The sequence below is a fragment of the Berghia stephanieae genome, chromosome 1 (genome assembly GCF_034508935.2).
Source record: "Berghia stephanieae isolate SIO BIC M18660-M18661 chromosome 1, UCSD_Bste_1.3, whole genome shotgun sequence".
Taxonomy (NCBI): domain Eukaryota; kingdom Metazoa; phylum Mollusca; class Gastropoda; order Nudibranchia; family Aeolidiidae; genus Berghia; species Berghia stephanieae.
In genome coordinates this window covers 20332426-20346341 of record NC_088360.1, presented here as the reverse complement: position 1 = coordinate 20346341, position 13916 = coordinate 20332426, and the positions used below count along the sequence as shown (strand labels likewise).

Below are 13916 nucleotides of genomic sequence, written 5' to 3'. Positions count from 1 at the left end.
CATTTTGTTTTTTCTAATTCATTTATGAAAATACATTTAAAAAAATTTGTAGTGAATGTCAAAAAATTGGGACCTATGTAATAAGTGCACATGTGCATAAGTGCTATCGTCAAAATTATCTATTTACAGTCGTGCTGTTACTGCTACTACTACTGCTGCTGCTGCTGCTGCTGCTGCTGCTGATGATGATGATGATGATGATGATGATGATGATGATGATGATGATGATGATGATGATGATGATGATGATGATGATGATGATGATGATGATGATGATGATGATGATGATGATGAAACAACAGTTAGCTTTTTAAAAACCCCTTATTTATCGGATGAAGAGATTTCACAATAATGTCTTTCATTATTTAACTCTCTCCTTACCGGCCATTTTCAGCATTTTCCCAAAATGTCAGGCTTACCCAGCAGAAAAATTAATTTTTGAAACTCAAACAAGCTCTCTACAAAACAACTCTATGTTCTTATTAATTAAACAAAGATCATTCGTCAAAGTTTGTGATGTACAGAATAAATCTGAATAAGAAAAATGTAAATTGTGTCGTAACAAATGTGACGATTTTGCTGTAGGTGGTAAGGAGAGGGTTAATACCTGTAAATCATAGGCATCTTTGAGTTGTTTCTGTCTGTTTGCCCACATTTCATCAACAGCACGCTCCTCATCAGTCAATTTCTTCACCTTGTCTTTCACGTCATTTGCCTTGGGATTCTTGAACACAATCTCATTTCCAAGGGCACATGTAGCCTTTATTCTGTGAGTGAGACAACAAAGTAAGCTTGTCAAGAACTAAACGTAACCCCGCCCTCCCCCCCCCCCTCCCCCCACCCTCCTTTCCCAAATTCTCTCCGAACTGATAACCCTAAAAATTCCATCACAGATTGAGCAAATTTAACTATTTAATATATATATATATTATATATATATATATATATATATATATATATATATATATATATATATATATATATATATATATATATATATATATATATGTTCTGTACGCTCCAGTAACACCATTTATCTTTGTTATAACAAATTTATATGGAAATTCAACTAAATATCTATAGTTTTATTTTTAAATCACTTGCTTTTCAGCCGTCAGGCAGCAGGTTTTGTATAGTTAATTAATACTCGTCTTTAAATACAAACTGGCCTTCCGATAAAGAGGACCCTTCAAATTTCGACAACAATCTTTTTACTATCTCTCACTTTTTAATTTATCTTTTAATAAATTTAAATGATTGTAATAGGCCTGGGGTTGCAGCATAATTCTATACGTCGTCATGACGTCATGACATCGTGGCAAATGAACACCCGATTCGTCTGGTAGGAGCGTTCTAACGGTGGCTATAATATCTATCTGCGGCTATGTGGTCTCGCTTTCCAATCGGAAGGTCCAGGGTTCGAGCCTCGCGCTCGGCGCATAGTTGAGTCCTTGGAGAAGGCTCTTTACTCACATTCTCTCACCGTTTTCATGTGTAAAATGAGTACCTGGCCGTTAACAGCGTTGTCTGTGTCAAAAAAATTGTAATATATCGCCTAACAGGCGGTATGTCCCGTCCTACATGTTAAATGTTGCTGTTGACCAGGGACCCATTGTAAAGCGCTTTGAGCACATTTAGTGGATATTGCGCTATATAAAGCTCAATTTAAAAAATGAGAAAATTATCTACAGCTCTATTTCCTTTACTCACTTGTCCTTTTGGGCCACTATGTCTTCATGGATTTCGTCATGCGCCTTCAACATTTCCTCAGCACTTTTGATGTCGTGAGGTTGTTCAGCACTTGCCATTTTACGCTTCACTCCACTGGCCCAGGCAAGCTGGAGGGAAAAAAAAAAACAACTTCATTGTTGTGGTGGGAAAGCAAAAATCATTGATATGGTCAAACTAAATAAAGATAGATTTGGACCAGACCTTACCAAAGTGCCGTTATTTGTTGCTCTCCCCCCCCCCCCCAACCTCCCTCCCTTCCTACCCCTTCTTCCTCGCAGACGCTAGCTGTGACAGGCATACACCTATCACACACACACACACACACACACACACATATATATATACACCCAATCCACATACATACACTTACACACAAACACATACACACACACGCATATACAAACACATACACACATACATTTTGAACTATAATCAACAGGGGCAAAATACCGAGTACTGAAAGTGTATAAAATCGCTACTTTTTATTCTGTAAAACTCGATATAGAAAAAACTCCAGAAAAAAAATTTACACCATCAGGCGGACAGCCCTCAAGTCAAGCCATAGGCTTTTCATATACACCCAATCCACACACATACACTTACACACAAACACATACACACACACGCATATACAAACACATACACACATACATTTTGAACTATAATCAACAGGGGCAAAATACCGAGTACTGAAAGTGTATAAAATCGCTACTTTTTATTCTGTAAAACTCGATATAGAAAAAACTCCAGAAAAAAATGTACACCATCAGGCGGACAGCCCTCAAGTCAAGCCATAGGCGTTTCACTGGTAATATTTTCTTAAGTGAACAGGCATGGGTCCTCTTTTAAAAAAAAAGATAATAAAAGACTCTTTATAGATGGCTTATTCAAGTCCTCTTTAAAAAATAAGGGGAAAAATTACTTATTTCATATAGATAGCATGCGCTTGGCTAAGAAGTTCACAACAATGCCATCCGGAAGTATAACTGACCAACACACAAAACTGTGTGTAACATTGAACGTTTATAATCTGGTGAATACAGTTTAGTGAGAATTACTCATAAACGGGGATGGCAAAAAGCAATAACAAAGGCCTGAGTGACGTCAACTTCACACCATCTATAGGGCGGCTAATTGCAAGTTATGAAGAAAACCGAGGGCTGCTAAATAAGATAAAGAGGAAAAGAAAAGAAAGCGAACAAGTAACAAGGAATGATTGAAGAAGACAAGCGACTGCATTGACAACCACACACTGAAATTATCTAAAAATGACGTTTTTTTTTTTTTTTTCACTTCGGCCAGAAAAATCTTCTTCAAATATCGATGGATTAAAATAATCTTGCAACATGTTAACAACTCTCAAATTCGATTCTTCCAAAATGTCAATCTATAAATAAATACTATGATTTTCAACTTAGATACCAAAAGCTTCCAAGTCAGTAGCGAAGCTTTTTGACAAGCTGAGGATCTTTTGGTTTTCAAAAATGAAAAACAGTGCATTTTGTCAGAGTACGGCAAAGCAGAAGACGACAAAATGAAAAACAGTGCATTTTGTCAGAGTACGGCAAAGCAGAAGACGACAAAATGAAAAACAGTGCATTTTGTCACAGTACGGCAAAGCAGAAGACGACAAAATGAAAAACAGTGCCTTTTGTCAGAGTACGGCAAAGCAGAAGACGACGAAATGAAAAACAGTGCATTTTGTCAGAGTACGGCAAAGCAGAAGACGACGAAATGAAAAACAGTGCATTTTGTCAGAGTACGGCAAAGCAGAAGACGACGAAATGAAAAACAGAGCATTTTGTCAGAGTACGGCAAAGCAGAAGACGACGAAATGAAAAACAGAGCATTTTGTCAGAGTACGGCAAAGCAGAAGACGACGAAATGAAAAACAGTGCATTTTGTCAGAGTACGGCAAAGCAAACGAACGGATCGGGAGACGAAATGAAAAACAGTGCATTTTGTCAGAGTACGGCAAAGCAGAAGACGACGAAATGAAAAACAGTGCATTTTGTCAGAGTACGGCAAAGCAGAAGACGACAAAATGAAATACAGTGCATTTTGTCAGAGTACGGCAAAGCAGAAGACGACAAAATGAAAAACAGTGCATTTTGTCAGAGTACGGCAAAGCAGAAGACGACGAAATGAAAAACAGTGCATTTTGTCAGAGTACGGCAAAGCAGAAGACGACGAAATGAAAAACAGTGCATTTTGTCAGAGTACGGCAAAGCAGAAGACGACAAAATGAAAAACAGTGCATTTTGTCAGAGTACGGCAAAGCAGAAGACGACGAAATGAAAAACAGTGCATTTTGTCAGAGTACGGCAAAACAGAAGACGACAAAATGAAAAACAGTGCATTTTGTCAGAGTACGGCAAAACAGAAGACGACAAAATGAAAAACAGTGCATTTTGTTAGATTACGGCAAAGCAGAAGACGACAAAATGAAAAACAGTGCATTTTGTCAGAGTACGGCAAAACAGAAGACGACAAATGAAAACAGTGCATTTGTCAGAGTAGGCAAACAGAAGACGACAAAATGAAAAACAGTGCATTTTGTCAGAGTACGGCAAAACAGAAGACGACAAATGAAAAACAGTGCATTTTGTCAGTACGGCAAACAGAAGACACAAAATGAAAACGTGCATTTTGTCAGAGTACGCAAAGCAGAAGACGACAAAATGAAAAACAGTGCATTTGTCAGAGTACGGCAAACAGAAGACGACAAAATGAAAAACAGTGCATTTTGTCAGAGTACGGCAAAGCAGAAGACGACAAATGAAAAACAGTGCATTTGTCAAGTACGGCAAACGAAGCGCAATAAAACATGCATTGTCAGATACGCAAGCAAAGACGACAAATGAAAACAGTGCATTTTGTCAGAGTACGGCAAAACAAAGACGCAAAGAAAAAACAGTGCATTTTGTCAGAGTACGGCAAACAGAAGACGACAAATGAAAACAGTGCATTTTGTCAGAGTACGGCAAACAGAAGACGACAAATGAAAAACAGTGCATTTGTCAGAGTACGGCAAAGCAGAAGACGACAAAATGAAAAACAGTGCTTTTGTCAGAGTACGGCAAACAGAAGACGACAAATGAAAACAGGCATTTTGTCAGAGTACGGCAAAGCAGAGCGACAATGAAAACAGTGCATTTTTCAGAGTACGCAAAGCAGAAGACGACAAAAGAAAAACGTGCATTTGTAGAGTACGGCAAAGCAAAGACGGACAAATGAAAAACAGTGTTTTGTCGAGTCGGCAGAAGACCGGAAAATGAAAAACAGTGCATTTGTCAGATACGCAAAGCAAAGACGACGAATGAAAAACAGTCTTGTCAGTACAAGAAAAAAATCAAACGTCATTTGTCAGAAATAGAAGGAAGACACAAAAGGCATTTTGTCAGAGTACGGCAAACAGAGACGACCAATGAAAAACAGTGCATTTTGTCAAGTCGGCAAAGAAGACGACAATGAAAACAGTGCATTTTGTCAGATACGGAAAGCAGAAGACGAAAATGAAAACAGGCATTTTGTCAGAGTACGGCAAGCAGAGCGACAAATGAAAAAACAGTGCATTTTGTCAGAGTACGGCAAAGCAGAAGACGACAAATGAAAAACAGTGCATTTTGTCAGAGTACGGCAAAAACAGAAGACGACAAAATGAAAAACAGTGCATTTTGTAGAGTACGGCAAAGCAGAAGACGACAAATGAAAACAGTGCATTTGTCAGATACGGCAAAGCGAAGACGCAAAATGAAAAACAGTGCATTTTGTCAGAGTACGGCAAAGCAGAAGACGACAAAATGAAAAACAGTGCATTTTGTCAGAGTACGGCAAAGCAGAAGACGACAAAATGAAAAACAGGCATTTTGTCAGAGTACGGCAAAGCAGAAGACGACAAATGAAAACAGTGCATTTTGTCAGAGTACGGCAAAGCAGAAGACGACAAATGAAAAACAGTGCATTTTGTCAGAGTACGGCAAACAGAAGACGACAAATGAAAAACGTGCATTTTGTCAGAGTACGGCAAAACAGAAGACGACAAAATGAAAAACAGGCATTTTGTCAGAGTACGGCAAAACAGAAGACGACAAATGAAAAACAGTGCATTTTGTCAGAGTACGGCAAACAGAAGACGACAAAATGAAAACAGTGCATTTTGTCAGAGTACGGCAAAGCAGAAGACGACAAAATGAAAAACAGTGCATTTTGTCAGAGTACGGCAACAGAGACGAAAATGAAAACAGATGCATTTTGTCAGAGTACTGGCAAAGCAGAAGACGACAAAATGAAAAACAGTGCATTTTGTCAGAGTACGGCAAAGCAGAAGACGACAAAATGAAAAACAGTGCATTTTGTCAGATACGGCAAAGCAGAAGACGACAAAATGAAAAACAGTGCATTTTGTCAGAGTACGGCAAAGCAGAAGACGACAAAAATGAAAAACAGTGCATTTTGTCAGAGTACGGCAAAGCAGAAGACGACAAATGAAAAAAAAGTGCATTTTGTCAGAGTATGGCAAAGCAGGAGACGACAAATGAAAAACAGTGCATTTTGTCAGATTACGGCAAAGCAGAAGACGACAAATGAAAAATAGAGCATTTTGTCAGAGTACGGCAAAGCAGGAGACGACAAAATGAAAAACAGTGCATTTTGTCAGATTACGGCAAAACAGAAGACGACAAAATGAAAAACAGTGCATTTGGTCAGAGTACGGCAAAGCAGAAGACGACGAAGTGAAAAACAGTGCATTTTGTCAGAGTACGGCAAAGCAGAAGACGACGAAATGAAAGACAGTGCATTTTGTCAGAGTACGGCAAAGCAGAAGACGACAAAATGAAAAACAGTGCATTTTGTCAGAGTACGGCAAAACAGAAGACGACAAAATGACGAGTGACGACCATCATCCAATGACCATTTCCCCAAAATGCATTCTTTACTTTTATTATTATATCTTATCCATCTTCAAGAATGCTACCATCTCAGCATATTTCAATCAAAAATACTCTTTCTAGTATACCACAAAGAGCTATTCATTCAACTTACGAGTTCCTTGGCATCATCATTAAACCTTTGTTGGTTGTTAGCGTCATTTAGCGTGTCCTTTCTCGAACCACTTTGGCCCTGTGGAAAATAAAAATGACCAAAACAAAAGATTAATCGGATGACGTTATCACTATAAACACAGATACCTCTTTGTCTCATATAATACTTATGAGAAAAAAAAATCAATACGAGTTACAGGTACAGTGTCAGAAAAAATAGTAAGTGAAGACAATTCCCAAAAGGATTGTATAAATGGTTTCTACATATAAAGGGATTTCACTCAGCTGATGACTTGTAGGCCGATGGTTCGCGTCCTCCATAGCAGAGACGTTTTACTCACAGTTTCTCATTGTACTATGCGGATATCTGGTCTTGTGGTATGACACAAGCTTCCGGATTGGAAGGTCCTGGGTTCGAGTCTCGCTAGCTCGGCACATAGTTGGGTCCTTGGGAGCGGCTCTTTATTTACATTCTCTCCCCGTACTCAGGTGTAAAATGAGTACCTGGCCGTTAAGAGCGTTGTCTATGTCGAAAAAAAATTTGCAATATCGCCCAACAGGCGTCATGTCTCGTTCTACATGTTACGTGTTGCTGTTGGTCAGGGATCACTTGTAAAGCGCCTTGAGCACGTTTAGTGGATATTGTGCTATATAAAAGCTCAAGTTTTTTGGGGTTTTTTTTTTACTATGTTTATCCCGAGGGTAACAAAGTTATCGCTGTCCACTCCTCCTTCACGTTAATCGTTGTTGTTGCTGTTGACTCAGGACCCATTGTATAACGCTTTTAGCAATGTAGTAGATATCGCTCCATATGAAAGCTCACGTTTATAATAAATCTCTATACTACCAGCTCTTCTCTCAGACAATACTCTCATTCATAAACATAATTAATTAAACAGGTCTAGGTATGTGAATCCCCCACATAATGTTCAAAATGAATATTTAAAATCAACTTTTAATATGACCGTATCAGGAAATCTATGTGCGGCTATGTGGTCTAGTGGTATGACACTCGCTTTCGGATCGGAAGGTCCTGGGTTCGAGCCTCGCGCTCGGCGCATAGTTGAGTCCTTGGAGAAGGCACTTTACTCACATTCTCTCACCGTACTCAGGTGTAAAATGAGTACCTGGTCGTTAACAACGTTGTCTTTGTCCGACAAATTGTAATATCGCCTAACAGACGTCATGTCATGTCCCGTCCTACATGTTAAATGTTGCAGTTGACCAGAGACCCCTTGTAAAGCGTTTTGAACACATTTAGTGGATATTGCGCTATATTAAGCTCAATTAAATCTATTCATCTTAATTCATATTATTATTGAATTGACAAGAAAAAGGTTCAATGTGGCACACTTCAAGTGCTCAGTCAAAATTGCATGCCTACCATATTTCATAAATTCCTTTAATCACAAAAAAAATGAAGAAAATGAAGAAAAATAAAGTTCAGATTGAATTTATTTATTTGCGTGTTAAATGATTTCGGTGAAATTATCTCTTAGAATTGATAACACACAGTGTTCATATAGGAGGTAACAAGAAATGAGGTGAGTAGTAAGAAGACAATAGAGAATAAAAATTTCGCGGCGGCAATGGGGGCTCGAACCCGCGACCATACTGGTACGACAAGTCCGCCTGGCCGGGGAGAGCGTGCGACTCTACCGTATGAGCTATCCCCGATCCCCCCCCCCCCCCCCCCCTCCCCAAATAAAAAAAAAAAAGAAAAAATATCGCTTCTAACCCCAGTCTTATTAGAGCCTTCTCTCCCTGACTTCTTGAGGACACAGATTCAACAGACACAAACAAACGCGAAGTTTTTGGAACTCTCTCCCCATCACACGTGAGATGCTCGGATTCGTTGACAACGTTCAAATCTCGCTTAAAGTTTTATCTTTTTACGTCCTAATGTTGCAACATTATTTTCATATTTTGTTGTTGTTAAATTGAATTCGTATTACGTTACCTTCACACTTGTCTCACTGTATTATGTTTTGTTTTATATCACTGTAAAGCGCTTAGAGCCTGTGACAACAGGGTAAAGCGCTATATAAATGCCATTTATCCTTTTTCTTCTTCTTCTTCTTATTATTATTATTATTATTATTATTATTATTATTATTATTATTATTATTATTATTATTATTATTATTATTACTATTATTATATGAGGTATAATTTACCCTGAGATCCTCCCACTGGTCCTGTAAATCCTTTTGTCTTTGGTCCACATAACCTGTCTCATCAGGGTAAGATGATTTGACTCTATGATATAAAAAAAACAAATACGTCAAAGTGACACGAAGATGATAGAGGCTGTTGACTGTTAGAAGTAATGAACAAAAGTGAATATAACAGCCTCGGGGGGGGGGAAGATGCCAAACACGGAACGTTTCGGGCTCAAAACCATTCCTCAGCCAACAACAAAAAGAATAAAAACATAAATACATTACTCTATCTGGTTATAAGGGGCAAAGATATACATATATATATATATATATATATATATATATATATATATATATATATATATCCATCTCTCTCTCTCTCTCTCTCTCTGTCTGTCTGTCTGTCTGTCTGTCTGTATGTCTCTCTCTCTCTCTCTCTCTCTCTCTCTCTATCTCTCTCTCTTCGCATATATACAAAGGCATACAACATACACACACACATACACACACATCAGTTTCTCTCTCTCTCTCTCTCTCTCTCTCTCTCTCTCTCTCTCTCTCTCTACCTCCACCATTTCCCTCTTACCACCTTAACCCCCTCTCCCTCTCTCTCACACACACACACACACACACACACACGCCCCCCCCCCCACCCACCCACCCACATACACACATACGCAGTTTGGTATAAGGCGGAGGGTTTTTATCGTGAGCAGCGGAAATTGACCGTCGTCGCCAACCTCCACCTCTCTCTCTCTCTCTCTCTCTCTCTCTCTCTCTCTCTCTCTCTCTCTCTCTCTCTCTCTCTCTCTCTCTCTTTCCTCTAATTCACACACACAAACAGAGCGACTCCACAATCCAATCTCCCATCTCTTTCTCTCAAAATATCTGCGTAGGGCCTGCCAGGGCTCTATAAGGCTACTATCCCTAACGCGCCATTAGACATTAGATGCTCAGAGTACGCCATAAAAGGCAATAATTGTCATACCAACCAAAGTGGAACATGCACAATCAGAGTCAAACAAATAAAAGATATAAATAATATATAAATCATTTTAGGCATCAATCAATAATAAATTGAGTAAAGAGAAAGGAGAAATGAATGAATGAATGAATGAATGAATGAATGAATTAATGATTTTTAAAATAAAATCAAATGAATAAAATATTTTTAAAATAATAGATTAAAAACATGTCCAAAAAAAAAAAAAAACCCCCACTTACGATTCTCCCAAGAGATTCATTCTTGTCATCTTTTCTTCCATCGGAATCAGCTCTCTTTCCACTTGCTGGTTGATTTAAAAGAGATTCAATCCAAAAAATGCATGAGTAATAAATATGAGTCATCATGTCAAAACAGTACTATGTTGGGGTGAGTAAGATGCTGAACATTAAATCCACAATCCAAAATATGAAACGTTTGTAAATTTTATATTAGTTCTTGATGACAGGGGCAGGCTGATTTTCTGTTTTACTTTTTTTATTAGGATGGCTTTCTTTTTTTTTTTTTCTTGTATTTTTTCTCAGCTTTGTCTGTCACTGTTTCATACACACTTTTTCTGTTCTTTAATATTTCTTGAGAGGAATAATACGAGAATTACGTTGATATTTCAAGTAAAAGCTGAAATTTCGTACTGCTGATCATTTTAAAAATTTTAATTATTCTTTGAGTTTGATTCAACCCAACATAAAACTGTTTAGAGGCGATTTGTCACAAATTATCAAAATCTAACCATAATATTCAAAAATCTTATTATTAAAAAGACAGAACACAGAAGACGATTTATAAAACATTATGGGAGCTTACAGGATAATCACTGATTTTGCATTTTTTCTATGTGGTCTAGTGGTCGCTTTCGGATCGGAAGGTCCTGGGTTCGAGCCTCGCTCGGCGCATAGTTGAGTCCTTGGAAAAGGCTCTTTACTTACATTCTCTTACCGTACTCAGGTGTAAAATGAGTACCTGGCCGTTAACAGCGTTGTCTCTGTCCCAAAATAATTTGTAATATCGCCTGGCAGGCGCCATGTCCCGTCCTACATGTTATGTATTGCTGTTGGCCAGGGACCCTTTGTAAAGCGCTTTGAGCAAATTTAGTGGATATTGCGCTATATAAAAGCTCAAAAAAAAAAATATATATATATATATATAATGACACCACAATTAGAAAACAAAGTAGTTCAGCAGGTAGACCACACGGCCATCGCCGAAATGAATCTTGTTCAATCTTTTTCAGCTACCCTACCATCCTTTTTTTGATGACTACTATGTTACTAGTGTGCATCTTGTGTGAGTGTGTCTATGTCAATATTGTATTGTTATAAATGTGTAACCAAATGACAAATTGCCATTTTTTTAGGACAATAAAGATATATTTATTATTATTATTATTATTATATTATTATTATTATTATTATTATTATTATTAAAAATATAATAATAATTATTATATTATTATTATTATTATTATTATTATTATTATTATTATTATTATTATATATATATTATATTATTATATATCTTATATTATATAAATGTGATTAAGAAATCAAGACAGAATCGTGTAAAAAACAAGTGTGTATGAAAGGTGCCCGACAAAGCAAGAAAGAAAAATACAAGAAAAAAAAAAAAAAACAATCCCAAAAAATCCAGTCGACCTCGACCGGTTCAAGTTCTTCATCCAAATAGCGACTTAATAGGTAAGTCAAATATTAGATGATCTCAATGAAAGTACTCAAAGTCCTATTTAGATGGTAGCTAGCAATACCACGGTAAAACATCATTGTTAACGATTGTGTTTTGTTTTTTGTTTGTTTTTTTTTTTTTTGTTAAAACTGCCAAAGAGGCTAATCCTGTTTTAACAAAGCCATCCCTTCACACATTCTTAGACATCAATATAATAATTTATTTTCAATTTTATTCCTTGCTTTACAAATAATTTCGATAAAAGACTTACTTGATGCCGTCTTTGCAGAGCTTGAATTCCCTTCAGGTCATTAGCCAAGCTGTCGTTGGCTAAAGCGTTCTTCTTCTCTTTGATCCACTCTGCCAGTTCATCACATGTCGACTTGAACATCTCAATACTGTTGAAAAGAGTAAAATAATTTGTATATTGTCCTGTACTCCAACATCTGCTCAGTTACAAAATAATAATCAGACAAACACACTACAAAATTACAAAGAGTAAAATAAGTGTATAGTATAGTCGTAATAGTAAGAATAGTAAGTAGTAGTATAGTAGTAATAGATAGTGTAGAGTAGTAGTAGTATAGTATATTATAGTATACAAGTAGTAGTAGTAGTATGAGTATTAGTATGTAATAGTAGTAATAAGTAGTAAGTATAGTAGTAAGATAGTAGTAGTAGTAGTATAGTAGTAGTAGTATAGTAGTAGTAGTAGTAGTAGTAGTAGTAGTAGTAGTAGTAGTAGTAGTAGTATTTAGTAGTTTAAGTAGTAGTACAGTAGTAGTAGTAGTAGTATAGTAGTGTGTAGTAGTAGTAGTAGTAGTAGTAGTAAAGTGTAGTAGTAGTAGTAGTAGTAGTAGTAGTAGTAGTAGTAGTATGTAAGTAAGACAGTAAGTAAGTAAGTAATAACACAATCCTAATATGATACTCAAAACTAATACCTTGAAGCGCCTTTGAGATTTTTCTCCTTCTCTAGCTTCAGTTGGTTCAGTCTGTTCCATCTGTTAATCATTTATAAAAAATAGAAATAAAATAAAGTGAGGCTCATGTTAAAAACAAGAATGTGACCCACCACCTTAAAACGGTACTATGTCGTCGGCGTGATATAGACTAGAAGTCTACTAAAAGTTGGATTTTTTAGTCAAAACATGAAATTTGGTTGTAAGTAACCAGAATTTGACATTATGAGTAATTTTAAAGTGAAAATAAGTTTTAAGCATCAGGCTCATCCTGACATAATACCATTTTGAGACAATTGGTCACAAATTGGTCAAAAATTCCGCGAGGACGAGAGACGCATGCGCACAACCAACATGACGTTCTCTCTCTAATAATTTTTCCGCCGGTGACGTCACAGACTATGGGTGACGTCCAATCAAGGGACGCTACTCTTCCGCTAATCTCATTCCCTATAAGATGACTGGCTCCTTTTATTTCCAAGTCACCTTTACATACGTCAGATTAAATATATATATATATATATATATATATATATATATATATATATATATATATATAATATATATATTAATATATTTATATTTAGCATTTATATAGGGCAATATCCACTTACAGTACTCAACGCGCTTTACATAGCGATACTTAAGATGTTGGCGAAATATGACGCCTCTAAGGCGATATTACAATTTTTTTCCGACAGAGACAACCTTATTAACGGTACTCATTTTATTCCTGTGTAGAATAAGAGAACGTGAGTAAAGAGCCTTTTCCAAGACATCAACTATGCGCTGCCCAGAGCAGGAATCGAACCCAGGAATTACCGATCTGAAGGCGAGTGACATACCACAAGACCACACAGTCGTTTAACATACCCAGCAACCGATTCCAGTATAATGTGGTAAGAGTACAATAAATGGGCGGTTGAACAAAACAAACATTCCCGACAGAGAATTGTACTCATCTGATGGATTCAAAGCGTGTGCGTTAACCACCGTGACACTTCGCGTATATAATAAAACAAAGTACAGCACGTTCAGCAATATGAAATAATACGAAAGACTATCCAGTGGGATGTTTATTAATTACCCCATATATCAAGAAAACACCGTGGAGGAAAACTCTACAATTTAGTGTTTCATTCATCGTGTTTTGTTTTGTTCATCAACGAAAGACAAATAATGTGAACCTTTCGAAACGTTCACATTATCGTCTTCGTTGATGATATTGAATCTTCGATTTCATTTCCTATTGATATCTATTTCTTCGAGCTTCAGGCAGTAACATTATCCTTATCCAGTATTATCCAGTATTATCCACATAAATAATAAAATATTA

At 36.9% G+C, this 13916-nt stretch overlaps 1 protein-coding gene across 13 annotated transcripts in view; it reads right to left on the bottom strand.

Annotated features, from left to right (window-relative positions):
* Positions 1–13916, bottom strand: part of LOC144970112 (spectrin beta chain-like) — a 255001-nt gene that overhangs the window by 75559 nt on the left and 165526 nt on the right. For all 13 annotated transcript variants that reach the window (XM_078909351.1, XM_078909429.1, XM_078909368.1 and 10 more), the window contains 7 exons: positions 12563–12622; positions 11893–12019; positions 10163–10227; positions 8954–9035; positions 6778–6855; positions 1711–1838; positions 608–767 (listed from right to left, as the gene is read on the bottom strand). In XM_078909351.1, coding sequence (XP_078765477.1) covers positions 608–767; positions 1711–1838; positions 6778–6855; positions 8954–9035; positions 10163–10227; positions 11893–12019; positions 12563–12622 — 700 coding nt within the window. The remainder of the gene's footprint in view (positions 1–607; positions 768–1710; positions 1839–6777; positions 6856–8953; positions 9036–10162; positions 10228–11892; positions 12020–12562; positions 12623–13916) is intronic.